This window comes from Oxyura jamaicensis, chromosome 1 (genome assembly GCF_011077185.1).
Source record: "Oxyura jamaicensis isolate SHBP4307 breed ruddy duck chromosome 1, BPBGC_Ojam_1.0, whole genome shotgun sequence".
Taxonomy (NCBI): Eukaryota; Metazoa; Chordata; class Aves; order Anseriformes; family Anatidae; genus Oxyura; species Oxyura jamaicensis.
Window position 1 is genome coordinate 54,270,506 of NC_048893.1, and position 24,441 is coordinate 54,294,946.

At 46.8% G+C, this 24,441-nt stretch overlaps 1 protein-coding gene across 25 annotated transcripts in view; it reads left to right on the forward strand.

Annotated features, from left to right (window-relative positions):
- The window catches only part of RBFOX2 (RNA binding fox-1 homolog 2), a 160,079-nt gene that overhangs the window by 98,356 nt on the left and 37,282 nt on the right, over positions 1-24,441 (forward strand). For all 25 annotated transcript variants that reach the window (XR_004754748.1, XR_004754750.1, XR_004754751.1 and 22 more), the window contains 2 exons: positions 7,363-7,587; positions 17,253-17,399. Coding sequence is in view for 16 of the 25 variants with exons in the window: in XM_035340222.1 (XP_035196113.1) it covers positions 7,363-7,587; positions 17,253-17,399 (372 nt within the window). In the remaining 9 variants the exon portion in view is untranslated. The remainder of the gene's footprint in view (positions 1-7,362; positions 7,588-17,252; positions 17,400-24,441) is intronic.

The following is a 24,441-nucleotide window of genomic DNA, read 5'->3' on the forward strand; positions in this document are numbered from 1 at the left end:
GATTAAACATACGTGACACATCTGCAGTGCACTGTGTCTTAGCTGGGATTCATTTGAATTCTGGTCCAGAAGAAGAATCTTAACCCTCTTCGCCCAACAGCGAAGTAATCTCACTCGTACAGGGGGTGCTTCTGCCACTTCGGGTGCCTGTCGGGCGCATTAGCGTGTGACTAGATTCGTCGTATTTTGAGGCTTTATTTTCATACCAATTTGGTGAAAGCTAGCTGTCTTAGGGAAATCTCCCTCCCAAGAACATTTGGCTATGAATGCAAAGTGGAAAATATTCACGTGGAGTATTGCAGAGCTGAGAACACCGCCAGGGTAGGTGCTAAAGATTGGTTTCAAACAGAAATTTGAGCCTGGCCTTTCATTCATGCTGGCTTTTTCTGCTTAGGAAGCATCCATCCTGGGGACTTCTTTTCTTTGTTCCCAACCCCCCTTTCTCCCCAATAATTTTCAGAAGTAGTTTCATTCCTAATACAGAATAGAAACAGATGCTGAAGCCTTGATGGAGTCTTGTGAAGCGCAATTCTCTTTCTAATCAACCCCAGAGAGCGTGAATTGATTGAAAGCATTTGTTGGGATGCCTTAATTGCCAGTAACATTTAACTTCTCCCCCCCCCCCCCCTTTTTTCTGTTTTTGGAAAGGGGAATAATGTAGATCTGTCTTAAAATCTGAAAGTGGCTGTGTCTCTGGGCCTTGCTAATGTTGTGCTACGCTCAGGCTTTGGCTGCATCCAGCAGGGAGCCGCTCTGCAGGTTGCCCAGGGGCTTCTGAATTACGGGAGGGCACGTTCAGCACCGAGAGCCCGCATCTGCACGTAGGGATGGAGGAAACGTTGGCCAGTACTGGAAATAATGACAGTGTGGGGATGAGTGAGTGCTTCCTGTGTATAAGGGTAAGATAAGACTATAATTTTCTTTCTTCCTTTCCTACAAAAGAGGGGCTTGGACCTCTTAAAAAAAAAAAAAGAGAGAGAGAAAAAAGGAAGAAAAAAGCCAGCTGTTTTCTTTTACCAAACAGTTTTTGGTGGCCTGGAGTGATAGAGTGCATATTGGAAGATAACTTGTTCTTCCCCTGCTTTATGTATCTAGGAGAAGGAAGGACAAGATTAGATAACCTAGGGCAAGGTTGCACTGGGAAGTTGAAGAAAACATGCCTTTAAATGGTGAGCTAGGTGCAGGTCTGTGCGTGGACATCTATTTTGGTGGAAGGGTAGCTTATTTAGGCTTCAGCTAAGCCAATTGGAAAAAGCATGTCCTCAAATGATTACATCCAATGTAAGTAACAATTAAAAAGCGGACCTCTAAACTTTCCCTTAACAAATCTGGCATAAAACTCCAAATTCTTGCAAAACTTTTCAGGGGTTCAGGAGGCATTGCCGTTGTGCCCATGGTAGTACGTTGTGCCCATGGTAGTAGAGTCAAAATCCCCACTGCATCATAAATCTAATGAAAAGCAAGCTCCAGGCATGGAGGTGAAATCCCAACCCCCTGATTTTTGTGATCCTCCTCAAGGTGCTTTTATGATTGACCCACATCAAGGAAAAAAATTGTTGATTTTTATCAGTCTGGGTCTCCAGACAGACAGACATGCTGGCCTCTCTCCCTGGAGTCTCAGAAATGCCTTTGTAGTGCAGGCTGCAGGTATGGGTGTCGGGCTTGGGTCATGCACCCAGCCCAGTCCAGGGAAGGTTTGGGCAGAGGTGAAGAATGCCAGGAGCTGCTGACATCGTAACTGTACTCAGAAGTTACCTTGTGCTGTCCTAGGTCTTGTAATCAATAGCACTTGCTGGGAAGGCATGTTGGCCTTGTAGGCCACATGTATTTTTGCATTTTCTCTTTTTATTTTCATTTTCTTGTCTTTCCCCTTCCTTTTAGCTTTGTATATCCTTTTCATTCCTAACGTCTCTTTCCTAGGCTTTGTACGTATGGCGTCGGGTGCTAAAGGACTGATTTAGAATAAAAGTTCTAAGTTCTAAAGCTCTTCCCATTCAGAAGCTGGTCAATAATGAATGAAATGGTCATGACATGAAAAATCTTATTACCATGTTTTGGGGTAAAGAGCTTGTATGATGTTCCTGGACACCTGAAGGGTTCATCTGGCTGAGTTTCAGCAGGACTGGGCAGCTGGAACCACATGGCTGCACCACCCCATGCATCACTTTGGAGAGCGTTTGACTGTCTTCAATACAAACTGACCCTAAAGAGCAAGGCACAGTTTAGAAAATCAAGGCAGTGGTTCCATGTGTTGTGAGAGCCACTGATACAGGTTGGGGTTGCTTCTGGTGTGACAGCTCTACCCCTGGTTTTCTGGAAGGGATCACACTCAGGTTCCCATTGGGTCTTGCTGCATTGTATCCATTCCCATTCACAAAGCATTGCTCCCTGATAACGTTCCTTATCATCAGCAGACAAATCTGGGATGGCCTGGGAGAGGGTTAACGTGTGCTGTGGGCTGTGGCTTGCCCCAGCTCATCCCACTGCGGGTGCCCCAGCCCTTTCCTCCTCCTCCCCCCCCCCCCCAGTCTGGCTCCCACTCTCCTCTCACTCTCTGCCAAGCCATTTCAGCGCCCTTAACAGGGAACAAACCTAACCTGATAATAAAAAGTCTGTCTTATTTTTTCCCCCATTTCTGGGAGAAGAAGCCCAGCCGTGCTGACATGGCTCAGCACAGTGGATGGGGTCAGGGGCAGGGCGTGCAGCTGGATATAAGAGGGCAGTTGCTCCAGCTGGAGCCTTAGCACCCACAGAGCCCCAGGAGGCTATTTGGGAGCGCTGGGAAGGTGAGCCTGCTGCAGTAAGCCTAATTGCCATTCATGGTGAGAAGGGGAAGAAGCAGCCCATGTTCCCTGTCACTGCTCTCTTGGTCTGCTACAGCAGGGTTCTATGGTGGCCCTTCCTCTGCTCCACGAGGAGGGGCCTCTTCTGTGGGAGCCACGTGGCACATTTGCCTCCCCAGGGGCCTCTGTGACCTGGTCAGAGGGGGACAGTGCCATTCCCTCTTCCCCATCCTCATCCCTGTCCCTTCTGTGGGCAGCGCGGGGCAGGATGAGCGGTCGCGTTAGGCTCTGCAGATCCCAGCTACCAACACTTTTGCTGTTTACGAAAGGGATTAGGCTGGCGCAGAGAGCAAACAGCCGTAGCCGGGAACACACCAGTCGACACAAACACCTTAATTGCCTTCAGCTAGCCGGGAGGCAGCTACTTCCAGCCTTAGTAACGCAGGCACGGCAGAGCCTTATCCATCGACAACGGGCTGGCCCTCCCCGTGTGCTGAGCAGGCATATGCTCACGTCTATCCCAATGTTTTGGGGCTTACCAGAGCTGAAAGGTGCCTTGAAGAGGTTCACGTTTACGTGCTGTAACGTTTCCTTGCACCTTTCTCTGAAGCTCGTGGCTCTTCATAAGCTACCGGGCAACACACAAATTGTGGTACTTCACAGGGAGCTGTCTACAGAAATCGTGCCAGGTCAGTTTTACCAGAATTACAATTTTATTTAGTTACACTTCGCTATCTATGCAAATATTGACATACCGCTACAGAAGGGTTACACAGTTGCCTTACTCTGAGGCTCCTTTCACATCCCTCTCGTACTCCCGTTTCTCTAGCAGGCAGAACAAAACCGGCCCCTCACAAAATAAACCGACTTTTGTTAGCTGACAGTTTTATGGAAGCAGGAGGCCTTTGTGCGTGTGGTTGTGGTACTCGCGCTCGGTGCCGCGATCTTGGATCACCACCTGCTGTCTGCTGACAGAATTCACCCTAAATCCCGGTTGCGGAGCCACGTCGCTTCTGGTTGAGGTTCCCTCCCCCCCGTGAGGTGCCGCCACGCGTGCTTGCTTACTGCTCATCTGCCTAGCTTTTGTTAATTAACGCCACATCACCTCTTGGAGCTGTGTCCCCGTTCGGGGGGGTTTCACTGCCTTAGCTAAATTGGTTTTCAGACAAAGCGCGGGTTGAGCTGTGTAGGCCAAACGCCGCCCCGGAGAAGGGAAGCTGGCACCTCGAGGACAAGGCCTTAGCTCCGTAGGGCTGAGCGCCGGCCCTGAGCTGGGAAGCCAGGCTGATAGCTGTACCCTCGGTGTACCCTGTACACCTCTGCCCTGGGTGGCGTGAGCAGGTGTCAGAGCTCGGCCCCAGGGAGCCGCTCTGAGCCCTGCAGATACGTGCTTGTTGTGGGAGCCGGGGAGCTGCGGCTGCCATCTACCTTGCAGCTGAAGGAAGGGTCTGCCTGCTCCTGAACAATGAGGTTAATTTCATCCTATCGCACAAGTCCCTAACAGCAGGAGTTGAGGGGGGACTACGGCTGGGCTTTCTCTGTCCTGCGATGGCATCCGTGCATGCGTTTGGGAGCGGTGACTACTCTTTGGCACAGCCATCTCAGTCTGTCATCGCTGAGTCACGGCGTGGGGAACTTCACGAGTTAAACCGGGCCGCGCTGGCGATGCAGCGAGGTATGTTGTCGAGACAGGACAGACCAAATACTTTCAGCTCAGCTCTTCTGATTGCATCCCCCCCCCCCCGCATACCTTCACCAAGGGTTTTCTCGCTGCTCGTTAGACCTCCTGGGAAGTGGGAAAAGCAAGGCTTCTGACTGCAGGACTTTGCCTTGAGGGTTGGAGGTGGGGAAAGGAGTTCAGGTTCTGTGTTTGAAGATAAATGGGATTTTTTTTTTTGTTAGTTCTTGAAAATACGAAGTGTTGGGTAAATGTTGAAATTAGGTAGAGTAACAGAAGAGGAGGATATCGGTATGCCACGAAACCTGCAGAGAACACCTCAGGAGTTCTTCTTTGTAGACAGTAGTGGAGACAGGACAAGTAATTCCAAAGCACTGAAGGAAATTAAAATTAAAAAAAAAAAATAGACGGGAAATGTGTACATAATCATATCAAGAGAAAATAATTTGAGATCCAGATATTCCTTCGGATGATGAAACCTGGACAAGCATAATAGCGATAGATCTACAGATAACCTGAGACATTAAATTAAAGATACATTTGTAATAAAAAAATATGATTTCTGCATGTCAGTAAGATTGCTAAAAACCAAAGTGACAATGGTATTAAAACATTGCATTCTGTACCAAAAATTCCTTATATAAAGATCTTAGGAAGGTCAGAGAGAAGTAATAAATAAAGTTGCCAGGTTATTTTGGCTTGTGAGATGTGATTAAGTTCCAAATAAATATGTATTATCAAAACACCATGAGAAACAGGAGAGAGAGATAGCATTTTTCATCCTTCAAACATTTGTAGATAATTGAAGAAGGGAGAGAAAATATTTAAAAGGTTGAAATGTGTTTAAACCAGAAGGAGCAGTATTAACTGGGGGGGGAAACATTGAGAATAAGATGATACAAGGTTTATGGGCTGGCATTTTAAGTAGCCTAGGAGTGAGATTAAACAAAATGCTGGAGTATGTCCTTCAGGGAGCAACTCTGCACTGTGGAGAAGATGGCATAATAGGTTTTGTTGGTGGCTCATTAGCATTCTCTTCCTCCTATCAGGGATACCACCAGCTTGTGAATCTGGTTTGTTTGAAGAAAATTAGAAATAGTTTCTGCTACGGCATCTTTCCTCGGGTTATCTTACCAATTTTTGAAATTAAAAAAAAGTGTGTATCAGTTTCATACTTAGCTCCAATGTTAAACAAAAGAAATGGGCTGACAACGTGAGCTGTATGGAAGCAGGCAGGAGGCTGGATATAATGGAACGTGGTAAGCAGAGAGCTTGGAAAGATGGCAACGTGGAGCTGGAGCTCGCCCTGCAGATCTCCAGCAGGGTTGAGGCTGTCAGCAGCCCCACGCCACTAAAGCTGGGAATGGTGACAGTGAGCAGAAGCAGGGGGAGCTGTCCTCGGTTTGGGGCAAAAACCACCCCTTTGGAAAACGTGCTCCATGTGTGAGAAGCCACCACGTGTGTGCCGGGGAGGAGAGGGCAGAGCGTTCAGTGCCAACGCACAGCCTCGGCCCACGCCGAACAAGGGACGGTTTCATTATCTCGAGCCCAGCCACCCAGAGGCTGCGTGAAGGCAGCAGCGCTCTGCAGCCTTATGGAAGGGAGACAAAGCCAGGCTACCGTGAGGCCCCGGGGAGGCAGGCCGGGTACGCCGACATCCGACCGGACTTGGGACTTAGCATCTGAATGAGCTGGTGCTGGCCAGAGGCACGCCGTCATCGTGCCCTTTGCCAGGAAGGGAAAGTCCCAGGTAGGCTGATAAAGAGACTGGAAGGTTTGTCTAGCTGCAGCGGAGGCCCCGCAGCCCTGGTGTGCTGTCTGCTGAAGGCTGCTCAGTAATTCCCCCTCTGCCTCTACCGTCTGCAGGACAAGAGGACGTTTTCCCTTTTCCTCCATTGATTTAAGTGTGCTGGTGTCAGAATAGGCTCAAGTACCTCTGGGCTTTGTGGGGGAGGACCTGGGGCTGGAACAGCAGCCAAAATTTAAAATCAGGATTAGTCTGTTGACACGCACATAAATCAAACAGCCATGCTATCATAAATCTTCTCCGTGGATTTTGCTGCTGTGGCGGTGAAAGCGGTAGGAGCGGTGCGGCAGGCTGGGCCTCCTAGGGTTGGGTTTCAATGCCAAGTCTGTTCTCCTTCACCCCAGGGGGCTTGGGAAGGTTGTCCCAGCTTCCCCCTCTCCCCTCCGTGAGAACCCTGTGGTGGCTGCAACCTGCAGGCTTTGGCCTTTGCTCCTGGTGGGTTTGCAGGCACGCTTAAGGCAAGGTAGGGTGGGACATCTGCTGCCTCCTGGGGATGCAAGGCAGCGCTAAAAGCTGCACCCGTGCTCTGTACCCAGAGGAAGAGGGTGCTGCACAGATGGGTGCTCAGATGCGTGCTTCTTTTCTCTCACTGCAACACAGGGGAGGAGAGCATGCCCTCAGGCACACCCTGTGCTCGAGTGCAGGGCTGCGAAGGTCAGGCTGGAGGAGATGGACTCAGATACGGTGCTTTTAAGGGATATTAAAAGTTAGCACCTTGTTCTTCTGTCTCTGTGTCCTTAGCAATCGGTACCTGTGTTGTGTTTTCCTTAGCAAGTAATGCCTTACAGTGTGCAAAACATTTTGTGAGATTACAGGGGCGTGCAAATTGCAAGCCCGATAGCTTCTTCTCCACGTGCCACCCAGCAGCGTTGGGTTGCCCAAAAGAGATTAAAAACCAGTGTCGGAGTTCAGAGGAGCAAGGTGTGCTCTTTTTGATAGAGAAGGTAACAGGAGACGGTGCAGTATTACAGCGGCAGTGCGTGGGATGTTTACACGGACTGTGCGGAGCGTGTTTGTGGTAACTTCTCAGGGCGATGTTTCCATCTGTCTTCCGTGGTGTAGTAAAGCCGCCTTCTGCTTTCCCCTTTCTCCAGGGTAACCAGGAGCCAGCAGCAACTCCTGATGCAATGGTGCAGCCATTCACCACAATCCCATTTCCGCCACCCCCACAGAACGGGATTCCCACAGAGTACGGGGTGCCACACACTCAGGACTATGCAGGCCAGACCAGCGAGCACAATCTGACGCTCTACGGAAGCACGCAGCCGCATGGAGAGCAGAGCACGACCACGGCCAGCACGCAGAACGGATCTCTCGCAGTAAGTGCCTGGGGCAGGGCTCCCCGGCCAGGGTGGTGCTTCTGGAAGAGGCAGCCACGGAGCAGGTGGCCGACTGCTTCTGAAGTACGCAGCAGATCAGTGGTGGGCTTGGAAAGGAGACAATCACAAAAGGCCGGAGGTTCTGATGATGCATTGCTATCTTCTTGTCTTTCCCCTTGTTCATGTTCTTCTCCTTGTAAATAGGCCTCTGCAAAGAGGAGCCATACGTGAGAGTCGTGGTGCTTCACCGTGGTGGCGTTGTCCAAGGACAGTCCTTTCTAAAAGGATTAGTTACCTTGAGTCAACTGGCAAGTGGTTCAAATGAACGTGATGGTGGCAAATTCTGGAAGGTTGACAGTACAGAGGATTAGAGAGCACATGTATTGTAGGTGTAATCCCAATACATTTCTGCTTTCAGGAGGCTAACAGAGTAGAAAAACACTTTTCTTTGACTTTCTGAAGATGGCAGGAAGCTTCAAGGGCAGAGATAGGAGAGGACCTCTCAGCTACTAGGCATCTGTTTACCAAACAAAGATTTTCACCTTCTTAGTTTTTTTTTGCTTTCTTCTTCCCATGGCTTGGAACTGGCACTGGGCAACATGCTGGCAGATTATCCCAGGAAAAGCTTTATCCACCCCTTAAGCCACTTGTTAAGACTTAACTTCCTAATAAAGAGCCTTATGGTGAGAGCCTTCGGTGCTCAGGGGCGGATTTAATCTGTTAATGCTTTCAGGTTTGCTTGTAGTTGGGTGTTTGGCTCACAGAGATTATTTTTCCCCCTGAAAGTACAGGATGAATTTAGTGCCAGCGATGGGAAGAACTGATAGTGCCGGCTCAAGTGTGCACGGTTCCCAGCGTGTGGCTCTGCTCCTTCTGCACTGGACAGTGGCTGCACGGTTGACAACGCAGGTTATGACTTTGATAAGGTCCTTTTGAGTTTATCCTGGCAACGCCACAACTTCGATGTCTCGGAGAAGAAAAGAGTGCAAGCCCAGTAAAGCACGTTGGCAGTGCATAAAAGTAACTTCTTCAGCCTAAGGCAAATGCAAATGTAGAGAGGGAGAGATCAGGCTGGAAATAAAACTTAAGGCTGATGCAGCGTGCAGAAATGGAAGTCGTCATTTCAGTACCAGACTGCCCTGTGTCCTTCCAGCCCGTAAGATCTAGGCTGCCCGTCTCCAGCCAGCAGCTAGGACGGAAACGGGGATCAAAACACGGCGGCGGCTGTAATTTAGCTGCCCCCATCTTTGCGCAGAGCTTGAGGAGCATTTCTTTGTAACGGCAACGCTGTGAGCCCTGACCCCGGCCGTAAGCTCTTGCCAAACCTCCCTCTGCTCTTCCATATTAGGAGCCATCCCCAGGGCGCTGCAGGGCCGAGCTCTGCCTTTCATCAGATGCAGCGGCTCCGCGGAGCCTGCCGCGTGTGCGCGCTGCCAGGGCAGTGCAGGGCAGGGTGGCGCGGCGCGGTGCACCACGGCGCGGTGCATCACGGCACGGCTCGGCTCGCCAGCCGGGGAAGGGAGAAGAGCAGCCCGTGTGCGTGGGAGGGAGTGTTGCTGGGAGACTGCAGGGAGAAGGTGGTGTGTTGCCAGGAGGGAGCGTGACTGGGAGAGGTTATGCGAGAAACAGGCAGGGGAGCGCGCAGCCATCGTGCTGGCTGCTGGGAGCGGGTGGGCACGTCTGGTCCGAGCGTTTAACGTGGTTCAGGATGTGCAGGACGAGCGTGCAAAGGCGGGCTCGCAGACCACAGCTGGCCAGGAAAGGGTAAGGGTGCAGCCTGGCTGTTGCTGCTAGGGCTGGGACCAAGAGCATCCCACATGGTGGCACGTGAAGATGTCCAGGGGGAGAGGCAAGGCGCCTTGAATGGGCATTCCCACACATTACATGCATCTGGTTTTGGATCTTCTGGGTCCCTTTATCTGTTCTGTACAGGAATCCTACTGTATCGAGTTACTTTGATTCTGTGGGGTGCCTTGGGATGTAATTGCTCACAACTTCTCTTTCTCAGGATGCTGATTAATGATGTAGTAACTAGGGGAAGGAAGAAGGCTCAGCAGTTGCTCAAGCTAAAGCCCGCTGTTAAAATACAGCAGCGCAGGTTGGCTGTTGCATCTTGAACATCAACGTCAAGCATCTTGGCTGTCCCCTATGCTGGTTATTGCTTGCTCGACACACACGTCCAATCCAAGTGAGCTCGGCTGCTGTGCTTTCAGGCGCCTTTCCCCTTCACCATTTTGTTGTCTTGCTTAAATGACAGCGCTAACTTTAAGGCAGTAAAAGCTCGTTGCAGGTGATATATGATCCTCCCCTCCCATTATTGCGACTGACAAGCGCAGCTGCTGTCATGTGCGCGAAGGCGATACCCCAGACTGAATAGCTGGGGGATTTTTTAGCTGCTGACTTGAAGCCTGTGCTCCCATGGGATAACTCAGAAATTCCTTCAGCCAGGCAGATTAGGTCCCTCCTCGCGTTTAAGAACAAGGCCTCTGCTGCTGCCCGGCTGGCAGGAGAGAGATACCAAAAGCTGTGCTCAGATGGTGTGGGTTTCTGCCTTTTCAGGCTGGTAGCCTTTAGTTGCAGAAGTAACAGAATATGAGGTGGCTTAAACATCCCTCATGGCAAGGGGAATTTCATCTGGTTGGTGTCAGGTTCTGCAGCGGTGTAATGGGGTCTGCAGAGGGGTCCCTAACACAGGGCGGGAGCACCTTTTCATAGGGACTTGGCTGGATCCCATGGAAAAGTCAGACTGAATGACTTGAGATTATCAGCAGTGTTGGCCGAGTTAATACCCAGCAATCTGGAAGGCTGAGGTCAAACACCAGCAGTGAACTTAAGTAAAATAAACCTTGGGAGTCAAAGTCCATGCCTTCCTCGATGCTCCCCTGGGCTGTGTAAACCCCCCGGGCGGAGGGGAATGGCTGGTTGGTGTCGTCAGCTGAGGGTGAGCGCGGTTCTGGAGCTCTGAGTGTGGTGGAAAGCATTCCGAGCTCTCGGAGCTGGGGCATGGAAAAGGAACGGGCACGTAGGTGGCGTAATACAAACAGCTTAATATTTCGGAATCTTTTTTATTTTAGGATCAGGCCTCATCTGTGGGGCTTTGTTTCTTGTCTGGCATGTGGGTCTCTCGGTCGTCATCTCGCAGCATCTGTCCTTTCTCTTGATACTGTCCCAAAGCACAGCTGAAAGACCTGCCTTAAAAATAGACGGAGGTGTAGCGGACCATATTTGGCCTACTCGCTCTGCCCGTTGCGGCCCGTCTCTTAAACTGTTGGCGCTCTGCATTTCACTTTCTATAGGGCCGGGTCGCCTGGCTTCTTCCCCCTTCTTGGTTTACACCAGCGTGCTTCTCCCTGATGGAGACGCCCGGCGCAGACAGCTCCGAGGGGGGATGCCGATGAGGCTGCAGTTCCTCCGCCAGCTGAGCTGACCTGGAGGCGCACCGCTGTCAGAAAGGAGAGATCTGGCTCCGAGCACTCCCATTTTCTGGCTCTGGCATTCCTTGCGTGAGCCACTTTAATTCACTGACCTGGCAGAAAGCTGTCTGATTCTTTTGCTGGGTTGATGAATGAGGGGGGGCTCTTGGAGGACTCCAGCAAATGCTGTTGTCCCAAGGTAAGCGCACGGAGCGCGTGGCCAGGAGCCGAGAGCAATTGTCAGCTCGCTGCAGCTCCCGGTACTCTACCCACAGAGGGGAGATTAATCATCCGCTGAACTAAAAAAGCTTGCTTGATAGTAAATGCAATGCACTTAATACTGTGAGCTGATTATTCAACTCGTTTCTCTTGTTAATGTCAGAGGGAAGAATTTGTGTGTCTATATAAATTACCGAATGCAGCTGGAGCTATGGAAGTAGAGGAGTAAGTTTATGTAAATTACTTTGCACGAAAATGGCAGGTGCTGTCGCCTTGGTGTTATGTTGTCGTGAACCAATATAAAGCATTATTTAATTACAGAGCAGCGTGTCTCTAGGCATTTTGACGTGCCATACTGAAGCATATTTAACTCATCTGCTACGCCATAAAGGGCTGTAGACTTCCAGATTTCTTCAAGAAGACACATCTGTGGTGGGGGACCCCTGCTTATCACATTCAGAAGCAGGAGGGGGAAGCGGCTCAGTCATCTGGCTGTGGCCCACACATCTAATAAGGGTTTGGAAGGAAGGGAGCCAGCAGCACCACAGGGCTTCCTCAACTTACTTTTGTAATGCGTGGATGATGTTATAAGGATGACTTTCCCTTGGGTATTTCTTTGCCTAGTCTGAGATAGCAGAATTTTCCTCCGTAATTATTTTTCATCACTTCGGTAATTAAAGCGTTTGCTCATGTAAGGTATTTCAGGTGAGGAATATGTTTAATGAATATCCTCGCTTATCTTTTGATAGTGCTGAGCAGGTAGATGTGAGGAGGAACCAGCTCCAAATAAGTATCTAGCAGCTGATCGTTTAGCTACAGCAGCTTGGAAATCACTGTCTCGAGGTAGCAAACTCTGACATCTAACATCAGAAATTTGCTTTGAGGATGAGGCAGGTTATTTTGCTTGTCGGCACTTCCAGACTCATGTCTAGTGAGGCAGGTTTAAAAATGATTTCAAAAGAGAAATAGGGAATAAATCAGAAAATATCATTGTGTTAGAGTATACAGCTGTGGTAGGTTCTGCATTTCTCTCAAAGGTTAGAGCAGATCTTGAAGTAGTACAGAGAAGGATAATAGTGATGATGAAAAGGATATAGCAGGTTCTTTACGAGAAGAAATGAAATCTTCACAGGAGAAGAGCTGACAGATGAATGAAGGAATATGATGTATATAGAATATTGAGAGGTATGGGAAACAAAATAGGAGCTCTCCCATTTTCACTTGGTAGGGTGCAAACAGGGAATAAGTGGCATGAATCAAAACAAAACCAGAAAAAAAACGCAACCCCAAAACACAAAAACATTTTGTTGGTGGTGGTTGTGTTTTTTTTTTTTCCCCTCCATATAATGAAGATTTTAACAGTGGAAATCTTGTTCACAGGATGTTTTGGAAGTTGAGAGTATAAACAGGCTCATAAAACTCACTAAGCATTGCACGGGCAATAGATTCATTGCCAGTGAGCAGCTCTGAACGGGACACGAACCGGCTCAGTTTTCTGAAGGCTGGAGGAACATCACTGAGCGTTTGTCCTGTTCGGCCAGGTGATGTTTGTCTTTAATAAGGAAAGGGGACAAAAAGACTAAGCTTTAGTGTGTCTGAAAACAGGTACCTAACAGAAGAAATACGCCGTACATTAATCTAGCTATTGGAAACAGTTAAAAGCCCAGAGAAGTGGTTTGGTACATCCTTAGGCATTTTTTTTTGTGAAGCTTCTGGCATACAAAGCACTTGGGCACATTGTTAGTTGTGCCTGTACCATAGCCCAGCTTTTTTATATAACCATGCTTGGCATCTCTGAAAAATCAAGTGCGTGGATACAATGCTAAAATACAATTTGCTGCTGTTGAAAGGTGCTTATTATCCCTGTGTTGTGCTGTGTGATAAGCAAGTGTAGTGTGAGCAGCACAAGCTCCTGTGCCCTTTGCGCTCAGGTGTGTAGGTCCGTGCTGCTCTGGTGGGGCGCGTGGTGAGGCAGGAGAGGGGGTTGGTGTCCAGAACCCAATTCTTCACTCATTTTTCCACCAACCCTGCTTAGTGGGTATCTACTGACGGGTGACTGGTTGTTTTGATACAGGCTCTTCACTGGAAAGGGCAGAGATCTTCTATTATCACCGCACTCCTTGGCAGTGGGCAGGTTGCCTTCTGCCAGCCCCACTTTTCAGTCCTTGTCTCCACACAGATCCTCAAGGTCTTGATCCAATCAAGGTTGTTTTTTTTTCCTTTTTTTATGGATCTGAGACCGGTCTAGCAGCAGGGAGCACAGTCTGTCTCCCAGATGCCGTGAGCTGCCCAGGTCCCCTTTTAAATATAGCTGTTAGTTACAGTTGGTAAATATTTTTTTATTGCAGTGACTTACGGATCTGAACCTCCTCGCTATGATTCACAGCCTTACGGACCACCTGGTTCGTGGGGGAAGCGGACAAGGGGGCTGGTTTCTTGTGTGTTTTGTTTCAGTTCTTTATGTGCACAGGTACAAGTGCACGCCTCCCTTTGCAGCTGCCTCTCGTTGCGTGGCGTTTCTCCACTGCTGGCGGCTGCAAGGAAGTGGCACGGGGGCACGGGGAGCAAGTGGTTGAGTGAAGCAAATACCGTGCGTGTGCTGAGCTCCGATCCATTTCCCGGTGACCTTGAGCAGCTCAGAGCTTGTGTGTGCAGGCGTGAATGGCATTATTGCTGCATAAGTGTGTGTTACCCGGACTACGGCGAGGAGGTAGCGGGCATCCGATGCTGTTTTCAGACGCGGGGTCTTTGCCCCGTCGCAAGCGCCGAGACCCAGGGGACAGCCGTCAGCTCCCTTCGGCGCGGGCGTAGCGAAGGGAGGAGGTCGGCCCTGAGCTGCGAGGTGCTGACGTGAGGCCAGAAGGAAGGAGCTGGAAGTGGCGCGGGGAGGGGATGGGGTCGGGGTGAGGAGCGGGTGCTCGGTGAATCGCGGGCTTTTATCATCGGGCGCGGGCAGGGCAGCGCTTTGCCAGTCTCCATTATGTGCTGCCGGAGAACAGGCTCCAGGCCCTTCCTTTCATCTCCTTCCTAATGAGTTAAGACAAGGAATAACTATAAAAGGAAGAGGAGAAAAAAAAAAAAAGAGGCAGCGAGATCTGAAGAGACTATTTCTATCATTTATGTTGTAGCTGAATGTGTGGCAGTGGACAAATGTATTGAGCTCGTGTTATAGTACCTGAAAGTTCAGAGCTCACCTTAGGGCCCTGGATGCTGGAAACGAGGGAGCTGCAGCATCCAGAGAGACAGAAGGTATTTAATGTTCCACTACTGCTGAAAAATCAGGAAATGTGGAAGGCTGCACAACATCCAGGGAGCCTTAGCGTAGTCAGAAAGGTAAGATTGGGCTGAGCCACCCGGTTCTTTCTCTTACTTCTCCAGTTTGAAGCCTTTGTCTTATTGTACACGTCTCACGTGCTGGAAAACTGACTCCCGTGTGGCGGCAGCACGCTGCCATATGCAGGAACAGCTGTGAGCGTTTTTGAGCAGGCCACTGTACATGATATATTGCACCCTTGGAAAGAAAGGAGCTCTGCCCTCTGCTCGTGAACAAATGGCTGGGAGAGGAGCGCAAGCCTTTGTCTCCGGTGGAAGCATCAGATCCAGTCCCGTGCAGCCTATGTTTGAATTTAGGCACTGCCATGTTTTTGTTGTCAATGCTGAGAATCTTTTCCTTTCCTAATTCCAGCATGAGACTTGCTGGTGTGTTTGTTTAAGGGCGCACCTGTGGGCGTTTGCCCACTTGCCAGTTCTACACCACAGCCATAGGAAACGCAGGATTTGGCAAATCACTCTCGCAAAGCTCCAGCACGTGCCTGAAAACGGGATGGGGAGAGTTCCCTTTGAGCAGGAGAGCTGATGATTTTGGGGAGTTGTTTTGGAGCACTCGCTCCAAAGCAGGCATTGTGTGCAGTGATGGATGGGCTACCCCTGGTGTTTTGTCCTGCTTGGACGGATTTGCCCTGAGGAGCAAAGGACTCTGATGGAATAATAAAAATAAACCCACCAAATAGCATGGTGTGATTTAATCACAGGCCAGCTGCATCGATTCTTCCCCTAGGGTGCACTCTGTGTATTTGGAGATGGATTTTGTCATAGGGGTGAGGCTAGAAGACAGGGAATTTTGGGAGGGGGGGGAACTTTTTTGATATGATCAAAGGGAAGTTGGTGAGGTGGTTCTTGAAAATTTGATATCGGGGGGCGGGGGAAGAATCTTAGCCAAATAAAAAAATCTTCATCCTGCTACGCTTCTCCCGAGATTTGAGTGGCTCTGGGGAGCAGAGATAATTGCAGGGCAGTATCTCCGTTCTTCCTATCACAGCTTAATTTATATTAATCAGATCAAACGTGTTTTGTGCTGCCTGCACTGCCCTACTAAAATAAAATGGAAAGCTGCCACTGCTTTGCTCAGCACGACAAGGCCCTGGTGCTTACTGTTAGCTGGCTCTTGCCAGTCCTTTATAAGCAGCATGCAAGTTCAAGGTCATATCTGTAAGGGATGTTTCTGGCCAGAAGAAGCTCTTGATGTTGCCAGTTCAGTTTATCCGTGGAGGGAGGTTTCCTTCCAAACGTTCACGAAGCGTTGTATGCCAAGTGATGTGCAGAGCAGTCTGCCATACCCAGACGGTGGGCAACTCCCCTGAGACTTCTTTCTCTCTTTGGTAGACAAATGATGTATATAAAAAATAAAAAGAGCACCCCCCAAACAAAACGAATAAGTTTTAAGGCCTGCATATGTTCTTGAAGGTGCCTTAAAAAGCTGACTAGCAATTATGCAGTCCTTGCCTTCTCATAGAACTTCTTTTCACTCATTGGGTTAGGGAAGAAGTCAGGTTGGCATCTAAAGAGATGAAAAGACACTTCAAAGTGCATCGTACAAGTGTCAGAGCATTAGCCCTACAAGGCTGGGGCAAGCAACAGGAGATGGGAGTGGGTGGGTGGATGCTCTCTGAATGCCTTCACCTGTCTGCTTGCTCTTGGAAAGGGACAGAGCATTAATACTGACCAGATTAGTCTGGAGCTCTGAGTGTTTGAGGGCATTTACTTTTGACTAAAGTACAAAAACCAAACAATTATATCCTCATCAAGGCATTTTGCAAACAGGCTGTGCCTTGCCTTTAAGTTTAGTGCCTTGCCTCAGGTATTGCCACTTCTTACTGTAAGCCCAGCACGGGTGGCTGAGGCTCTCTTCCTTTCTTCTTCCCTGCCCATTTTCTCTGTTCTGGCCCACTGACACACCTTCTTGCTGTATGTTTGCTGTGCACAAGTGCCCCAAGCCCACACCTTGCCCTGGCTTTGCTCTGCCAGTCAGTGCTTAGGAATGCTGGAATGAATTCCCTCATTTTGGTTGTGGAGCTGGTAGCAGAAAGTAGCACTTGGAGATTTTCTAAACCCAGCAGTGGTAATGACTGTTTCCTGTCCCTGGGCTGACTTTTAAGTGTACAAGAAAAGTTAATCAAAGACATCCGTAAGCTGTTGCTATGTGGATTTTTCCCATTTAATTATAGACCTTCTGGGGTAGTGTTTCTCTGAAGGGAGCTTGACAGAGCAGATGCCATTTTGCCTGGGGATGCATTTCTGGTATTGGCCCGGTGAAGAGCTGCCACTTCAGCTGTGGGATTCTGATGATTGCACGAACATCCTGCCACATGAGATTAGAGTGGCGGTACTACCTCCCAGCTTCAGGATACGGAAGATCCGCCTCTTCATTAGAGCTTTCATATGGTGGCAGCTGAAGTGAGGAAGAGCAGGGGAAAAGAGAGCAATTTAAGAAAACCAAAGGCAAATCTACTAAGCTAAAAGGTGATACGAGGGGAGGGAAGCTGAGATCTCATTAGTGTTTACTCATGGAAAGAGAGGGGAAGAACAACAGATCGATTGTTAAGCGTTACTGGCTTTATCAAAGTAATTGTCAAGTGTTCAGATACTGCAATCACAAACGTAGTGCTAATACATGAAAAGAGATGGGCAAAGCCTGTGAAAGGAATTTGAACGGTTTCTATTCACAAACACAAAATTTTGTCTTTCTGATTTCAGCAGACAGAAGGAGGGGCACAGACAGATGGACAGCAATCACAGACACAGAGCAGTGAGAACACCGAGAGCAAATCCACTCCAAAACGGCTTCATGTGTCCAACATTCCCTTCCGCTTTCGAGATCCGGACCTTCGACAGATGTTTGGGGTAAGTTACTGGAGCCATTCAAGGCATGGCAGCTCTCCTTCACCACAGGAGGAACGTGTGGTGCTGGTATATTCCTGTGGAGGAAAGGCCCTCCTCCTTCTTTTGCCCCTACCCCAATTTACTCAGCACACTGTAAAATGTAAAATGTTTGCAGAAGTAAGGCAATTAGTAGTGTTTGCCTCAGTTGGTAAATACACATGAAAACTGTAATAGTGTTGTTCATATCAAGAAGTTGGGGTAAGTTAACGATTGGCCTGGAAAAAAAAATGAAACAAAGCAAAATCACCTTATTTCCCAGCGAAGACTAGGATTAAACAGTGACTTAATATATCCCTTGCAAAGCACTGTTTTTCAGTTGCTTGGAAACTTGTTGAAATATTTATGTCTTTCCTCATGATCCACTTCTGTGATGAAAAATTGCTGCAAGGAATTGGCCAACTAGTAATTGCATATGGAAAAGCTGGTGCAAGTCAGATGGCATTTTGCATGGTGTATGATATATATTTTGTTTCTTTTGGCTGAATAGTTTGTCTCCCCTAATGGTAACCCTTGTATGCTCCTCAATTTATAAACTCTTCCCCGAAGAGCTGGTTCACATGAGTGGCTTGTTCCATATGGACACAGAGATGAGCTGGGTACTTCATGACCTAACTTTCAGGTGAAGCTGGCTGTGTGTCATCGTCAGGAATCTGTGACTTGTTGGTATGATGCTAGCATCCTTGGCAGATGATGTGCTTTATAGCCTTTATAAATATTTCTTCTGTATAAACAACTTAAAATGTTGCTGCCAGTTGAAGATAGAGTGCAGAGCAATCAAGTCAGGAAAGACCAAAGTAAAGTTTCCTTTAACCATGCTGCTTTGGAGCTATGTATACCTTGGTCCTACATGCATAGCCATCTGCTCCCTCAGATTCTGCACTATTTTGTAGTTTCAACTGTTGCATCTCTTTTGACATTTGTGTGTGTCTGTGCACGCACCTGTGCATGTGGAGAGTAGTGTTACAGTGCTGTAAATATGTCAAATTCGTGGACTTCAAGATTAAATTTATAAATGAAAGAAGAAGAATTGGGATTATCTGTTCGTTACTTGAACAATATGAAGTGAAAAAAGTGTGCAGAGATGTTAAAAATTTCACTAATGGTCTTCAGCAGGAGTCTAAATTGTAGACATTGAGAGACTTCTTGTTTTTGAAAGTTATTTTGGTTGTTTGTTTTTGTCCATGAGAAGATACTCTGTGGACGAGACCAAACTGAGAAGCTGTCAAAATACCAGAGGGCAGGGTTGATGTTCAGAGGGACCTTAGCAGGTCTTCAGACACCTCCATCTTTGGAGGTGTTTAACACTTGACTGCATGTGTCCCAGCCAAACTGATCTCATTAGACATGCTCTGAGCAGGTGTTGAACTAGATGACCTCTGGAAGTAGGTCCCAGCCAAAATTAGGACTCTGTGATTCTGTTGCTGGAGGCCTGGGTTTGCATTTCTTGTTGTTCATGCATTAGATTGCTGCACTTTTGACATCTGTGGGAATGTTTTCAGGGTGAAACTCATCTCCTGGCAATCTGTGATTGCTGAATCTTCAGTTGCCTGTTCCGCCTGTGGTTTTTAGCTTGCTTTTTGCTGTTGCAGGGCCGTGCGGTAGGCTGTTCCGTCCGGTTTGGATAAACCAGTTGCTGAAATCACAGCCAGTTCTTGGACCACCTGCTACAGTCTGTATTTAGCACACCCTGCTCTTTGCTGCTGCTGCTCCCCTCTCCTGGGAGCTGCATCACTTATATAAACGGTTCCGCGTTGCTGCTGCCCCTTCCCTTGGGACCAGTGCTTGACAACGGGTCCCTTTCACGCTCATTCATACTGACACTGTTCTTCCCTGTGCTCCTCGTGTGGGGACAGGAACGAGATGGAAATGGCTAGAACATCCCTCTCCTGGTGAATTTCATGTCCGCTTTGCAGATGGAGAGACCCAGACATTATGAATGAACTCCCATCCTGAGATGGGATATGTAGAAAATACAGCCTAACTGCTTACATTAAGGTTTCCCACTCTTTTTGGTGACCCAAATGTTGCCATTTGTGTATTTCCCCATCCCCATCTATACACTAAACAAGTGGGTTACCATTGTTGCCCAAGTTATCTGCTGTAGTTTTTGTCTAATCATCATCTGGAGTTTTACCACAGTGATGTGATTTTAACTTAGGTAAAATGTATATTCCCTATAAAACCTTTTGCTAGTTCACCTAGCACTGTCTTTGCTGAGAAGTATGCATACCAGAAGATCATGCATCTTTTGGGGCATTTAAAAACAAGAATGCCATTTTCCTGTAAGGGAAAATTTTGTTGCTTTGCCAAGGAAAAAATCAGTAGTTCTTGCAGATCTCTGTTTTTCTCAGTGCTGCTTCTCTCAGCATGTTCAGAGCCTCAAGCAGGAGAGCATTTCAATCCGCATCCCCCTTGCTCCTATTTCTCTTTCAGGATCAGGATGCTTTCCCTTGGGTGACTCACTGAAACCAACCCTTTCTCCTACAGGGGACTCGTGGTTGTCTGAGTCTTCAGCTGTGGCTGGCCTGTAACCCCCATCGTCTCCCTTTCCCTTCTGTGTGTCAGGTCACATCTCCTCAACGTCATATCTGAGAGACTCAAAATCCTTGCCTGGAGTGATTTTCCCAAACTACTGTACAATGAGAGAAATTGGGTAGACAGCAAAGCAGCAGAGAAGGAAGAAATAAATGTGATGGTAGGGAGGGAGTAAAGAAGTCCCTTGAGGACTCAACAGCATGCGAGAGGTCAGCCCAGTCCTGGGGCGCAGAACATTAGCTGATGCTTTCATCCTGTATTGAATAGAGGTGGACTTCAGATGTGTTGTTGTGTGTGTGATTAATTGGAAATTACGTAACGCTTTTCAAACCATCGGCATCCAAGAGAGCTGCAGACATAAGGATTTCCTGACGAATTCAAGTTATTCGGGTTTCATGTCATCTCTCACCTGTCACGTGTTTCTAACAGGTCCCTGAAATATCCTCAGCAATGGAACAAACATTTCCTTATGTATATGCTTCTTATAGGGTGGCAAATAAAATAGGCTGCTTAAAACATGTAATATTTGCCTGACATTTCATGATGCCAATAAAAAGACTTGAAGAAAGCTTCTAAAAGGAATAGGTCATTTTTTAATGCACACAGTTCTGCACCCACTGTGGAATAAATCAATAGCTGACCTTGTTCTAGCAGATAAAGAAGAGTTAATAGCTGACCTGAAATCCCACAGTTGCCTAGGTACCAGGGATTGTTATTTGTCTGTATTTACTTTGTGCAAACAGAATATGGCATCAGTCGGTAATGCAAGGAGCTTTAGAAGAGTCTCTTTCTTCAAGTTTAAACGATTGGGAGGATGACCAACCAGGAAGGTCCATTTAGAAGGGGAAGTGTTAATGGAAGCTAAGAAGTATTCGACAAAATCATACCAATGGCCCAAAAGGCATGACTCCACAGTCACAGAAAGTGTGTTAATAAAACACAAAGCAGTCTGCACACCAGGCAGGGAGGATGAGGTAAATGGCAGTGGATGTAATTACAAACTTAAACAAAGAAGCAGGCGAGAAAGGAAATGTACTAAATCACTGAGATATTGATGATGAAAATCCAGAGGAGAAGGTATCAATTATTTACATGCAAAGATAAAAAGGTCCTATATAGGCTTTGGTCCAATATAAAATAGTGTTTAAAATTGCATTGAAAAAAACAAAGCACAAAAAATAAGCAAACCTCAAATATTTGTTTAGTACTTGCTGTGTTTCTAATGTAACAGAAGGTATTTGTAGCATATGGTTTTGCATATAATTTATAACAAAGGAAGATGAGGCAGTGCTTGCTAATACTAAAACAAAAAACAAACAGCGGATCTAGATAAGATGTGCCCAAGGATAACAGCCAAACTAAAGAGCTCCTTTATTGATTAATGTTAATTTTTAGCCAGTTTATGTAAGCTATGGGAATTGAAGAAGACTGGAATACTGCCCACCAGGATTCAGAATTGGTGGTGGTGGGGAATGACCCAAAGAGTTACAAAGTAATTATCCATAAGTTAATCTAAAATAAAAATAGTTTTGCAAAGTTTTAAAAAACATTAGAATCTGAATAAAGAGTTCAGTGTCATACAGTATGATTCTGTGTAAGTTAATACACCTTTCAAACACATTTTGTCTGTTTTGACAAGATTGTACAAAGTTGTATTGGGAAAGTTGAACATTACTTAACCAATTGAGTTAGTTTGTGTGACCGATTAATGTGTTCTGTTTGTTTGAGTTTTGCTTTTTAGAAAAAAAACTCTATTATTTTATTAAATATCTCTTTAATGATGGATCATGAAAAACAATATTTATTGGTAAGACATTGGTGATCAAGACTGCTTCTAATGTAGATTTCCCCAGGGATCTTTTCCAGTCTCAGTATCTATCTACATCAACTCATGGAAACAGTGCTATTAAAATCTTGCCAGTAAGGTTTGCAGTCAAAAAAACAAACAAACAAACAAAAAACTGTTTGAGGAGTAAGATTAGGTTAGTGTTAGGGAATGACTTGAGATGATTGGATTTATCATCAGTTCACCAACAAAACTGTGTTTGATGCAGGTAAGTGCAAAGTGCTGTGAATTTGGGAACAAGCTGTGCTTGTAGGATAGAAGATTTTATTTGGAAAACACTGATTTGGCAGAGTACTGGTTATCACTGAAGATAGTTGCTTCAGCAGTGCAAAGGGCAGTATTGGGTTGAAGGAGAGAGATGTGTATTATGCTCAAGGTGGAAAGACTGCATAGTTTTGTTCAGTTCTGAGTTCACGTTAGGACCATACAAATAATCTGCAGCTTTGAAGATGAGTGGCTTCTTAGGTGTGTAAGATGATGGGTTCATTTATTCAGCTTCTCAAAGAGAGGTTGGGAGATGACTAGTCTGTGCTGTCTAAAAAATCTTTTAAATCTTGTTTACACTCATAACAAGATTTTCCAGTTGGAAAATGAGAATTTTCACAATTAACTTTGAAATAAAAGGTAAAAGTCATAGTCATTTAGGCTAATTTTAAACAATGGAGGATCTTAAGGGGGAGTTAAAGTGCTCTCAGAGTTAAAAACAAGTTATCCCATCTTTTCAAAATCTTAACCAGTTTTTGAGGGACGTTCTACAAACTGTATAAGGCCTCTCACATGGTAGCAGTCTTCTCCTTAACTGCTGTTAGGCTGCCTTCCTTCCTTAATGGACTATGTAAGGAGGAGAAAAGCTCTTTCCCCTCAGTGTGTTCCCAGTCCTTTCAGCTTTGTGCTGTGATAGTGTCTGTGGTTGTATCTCATGACTGATGCCTTCACTCTTAGGCCTCAGGAAGCAATTTGCCTCCCACTATAAAAATGGCTGAGTTAATATGGTCAGTTCTGATGGCCTTCAGAGTCTCCTGAGGAAGATGGAGGCTGGGATGGACTGCCTGCAAAAGGAAAATCTGTCTATTTGCAGGCAGAATCATGAATTACCTCCACAAAAACAATCAAAGTTTTGCTTTGGTGTTTCATGTGGACAACTGTGTACTAAATCCTACTTATCTGTTGTGAGAGCAACAGGACAAGTAGTCAGAATTGATTTTTCTCTGAATTGACCTTGGTGAAACACTCTCAAGTTCTTACAAATCTTCTCTTATTTTTAAAACAGGAGAAAGTATAAGATGAAAACAAGGAATACATTGATGAAGATTGTAGATGAAGGTGGGATAGTAGTGTAGACAGTGGGAAACTTCTCAGGCTCTGGCTTCAAAAGGAGGCCAGAAAAATTTGGTATACAAATTTATTTATTTATGTATTTATTTATTTATTAGCAACATTTCACGTAGCTCATTTCATGGCTATTAATAATTTTACCTATTAAAGGTGACAGAGCAGTGACTATTTTTTTTTTTTTTAAATATAAGATTTTAAGGAAGGCAATGTTATCATTTTCCTTCTCTGAGCATAATTCATATCTCTGCCGCAAGACTCTTCACGGTTGTGGTAGGCCACTGCTTTGTATGATCGAAACAGCTCAGCTCTGGGAGCTCCATAATAGATATTCTTGCAGAGTCTCATAACCTGAAGGTCTTGCCTTCTGGGGAAACAATTTGATACATTGCATTTCCTAAAATCTATCAGTGGATATAATTTTTCATCTAATTTCATTCTGGTGTCAGAGTACCGAACACCTCTGTGAGGCCTACAGTTTGCTGAAGCAGTAGCAAACTGGACTGCAGCTCTTCCTACCAAGTTTTTGGTAGGATTTTAGGCCAGTATTTGCCAATAAATGAATGTAAATCCACAAGTAATTTATGATACATAACTGTTGGAAATGTCAGGAAACTATTTGTTGGGTGTTCAAGTAAACAGGCAAGTAACGCGATAGGCCAAGAATAATAGGAAAGTTCTGGAAAGGGAGTCTGCTCGTTGATTGGATTGGACATCTGAAGGAGGAAATCTATCTTCTGTGTATCAGGATGTGTTTTAGCTTCTTTAGTCTTTGACTAGTATTGACCACCGATAACGCGTAGCCAGTCCTACACAGCACTGTGCAGGGAACAAAAACTGAGGAACAAATTGGGGAACAAAACCTGTGACACGAGGTGTGCTCTTTGTGAAGACCCCTGTTTCCTCGCTTTTCCTGTCGTAAGGGAGAGCTCCGGCCCTGTCGCAGGGCAGGACTTTGTTCCTGCTGATGCTGTCGAGTAGTGTCAGAAGAGGCAGTGCTGTTTTTCCAGATGTTTCACCTTCTGTGACTGAACGGTGCACTCAGTGCTGCTTGAGCAGCCTTGCTTTGTCTGAATAGCCGTGCTGGGGACCGTGGTATTTCTCTGCAAAAGTACATGTGTCACTTCAGCTGTCACCAGCTGTTGGACCCTCTGTCTTCTGAGGGTTCTGAGTCCTCCCAAACCGAGCTTTGAGTTTATGCCATGTCTGTGGGCATGGTTCCAAGCACCTCTCACGGTGCAGCAGCGCCAGGCTGAGGTGCAGGCACATCTCCAGGGATGGCACAAGGCA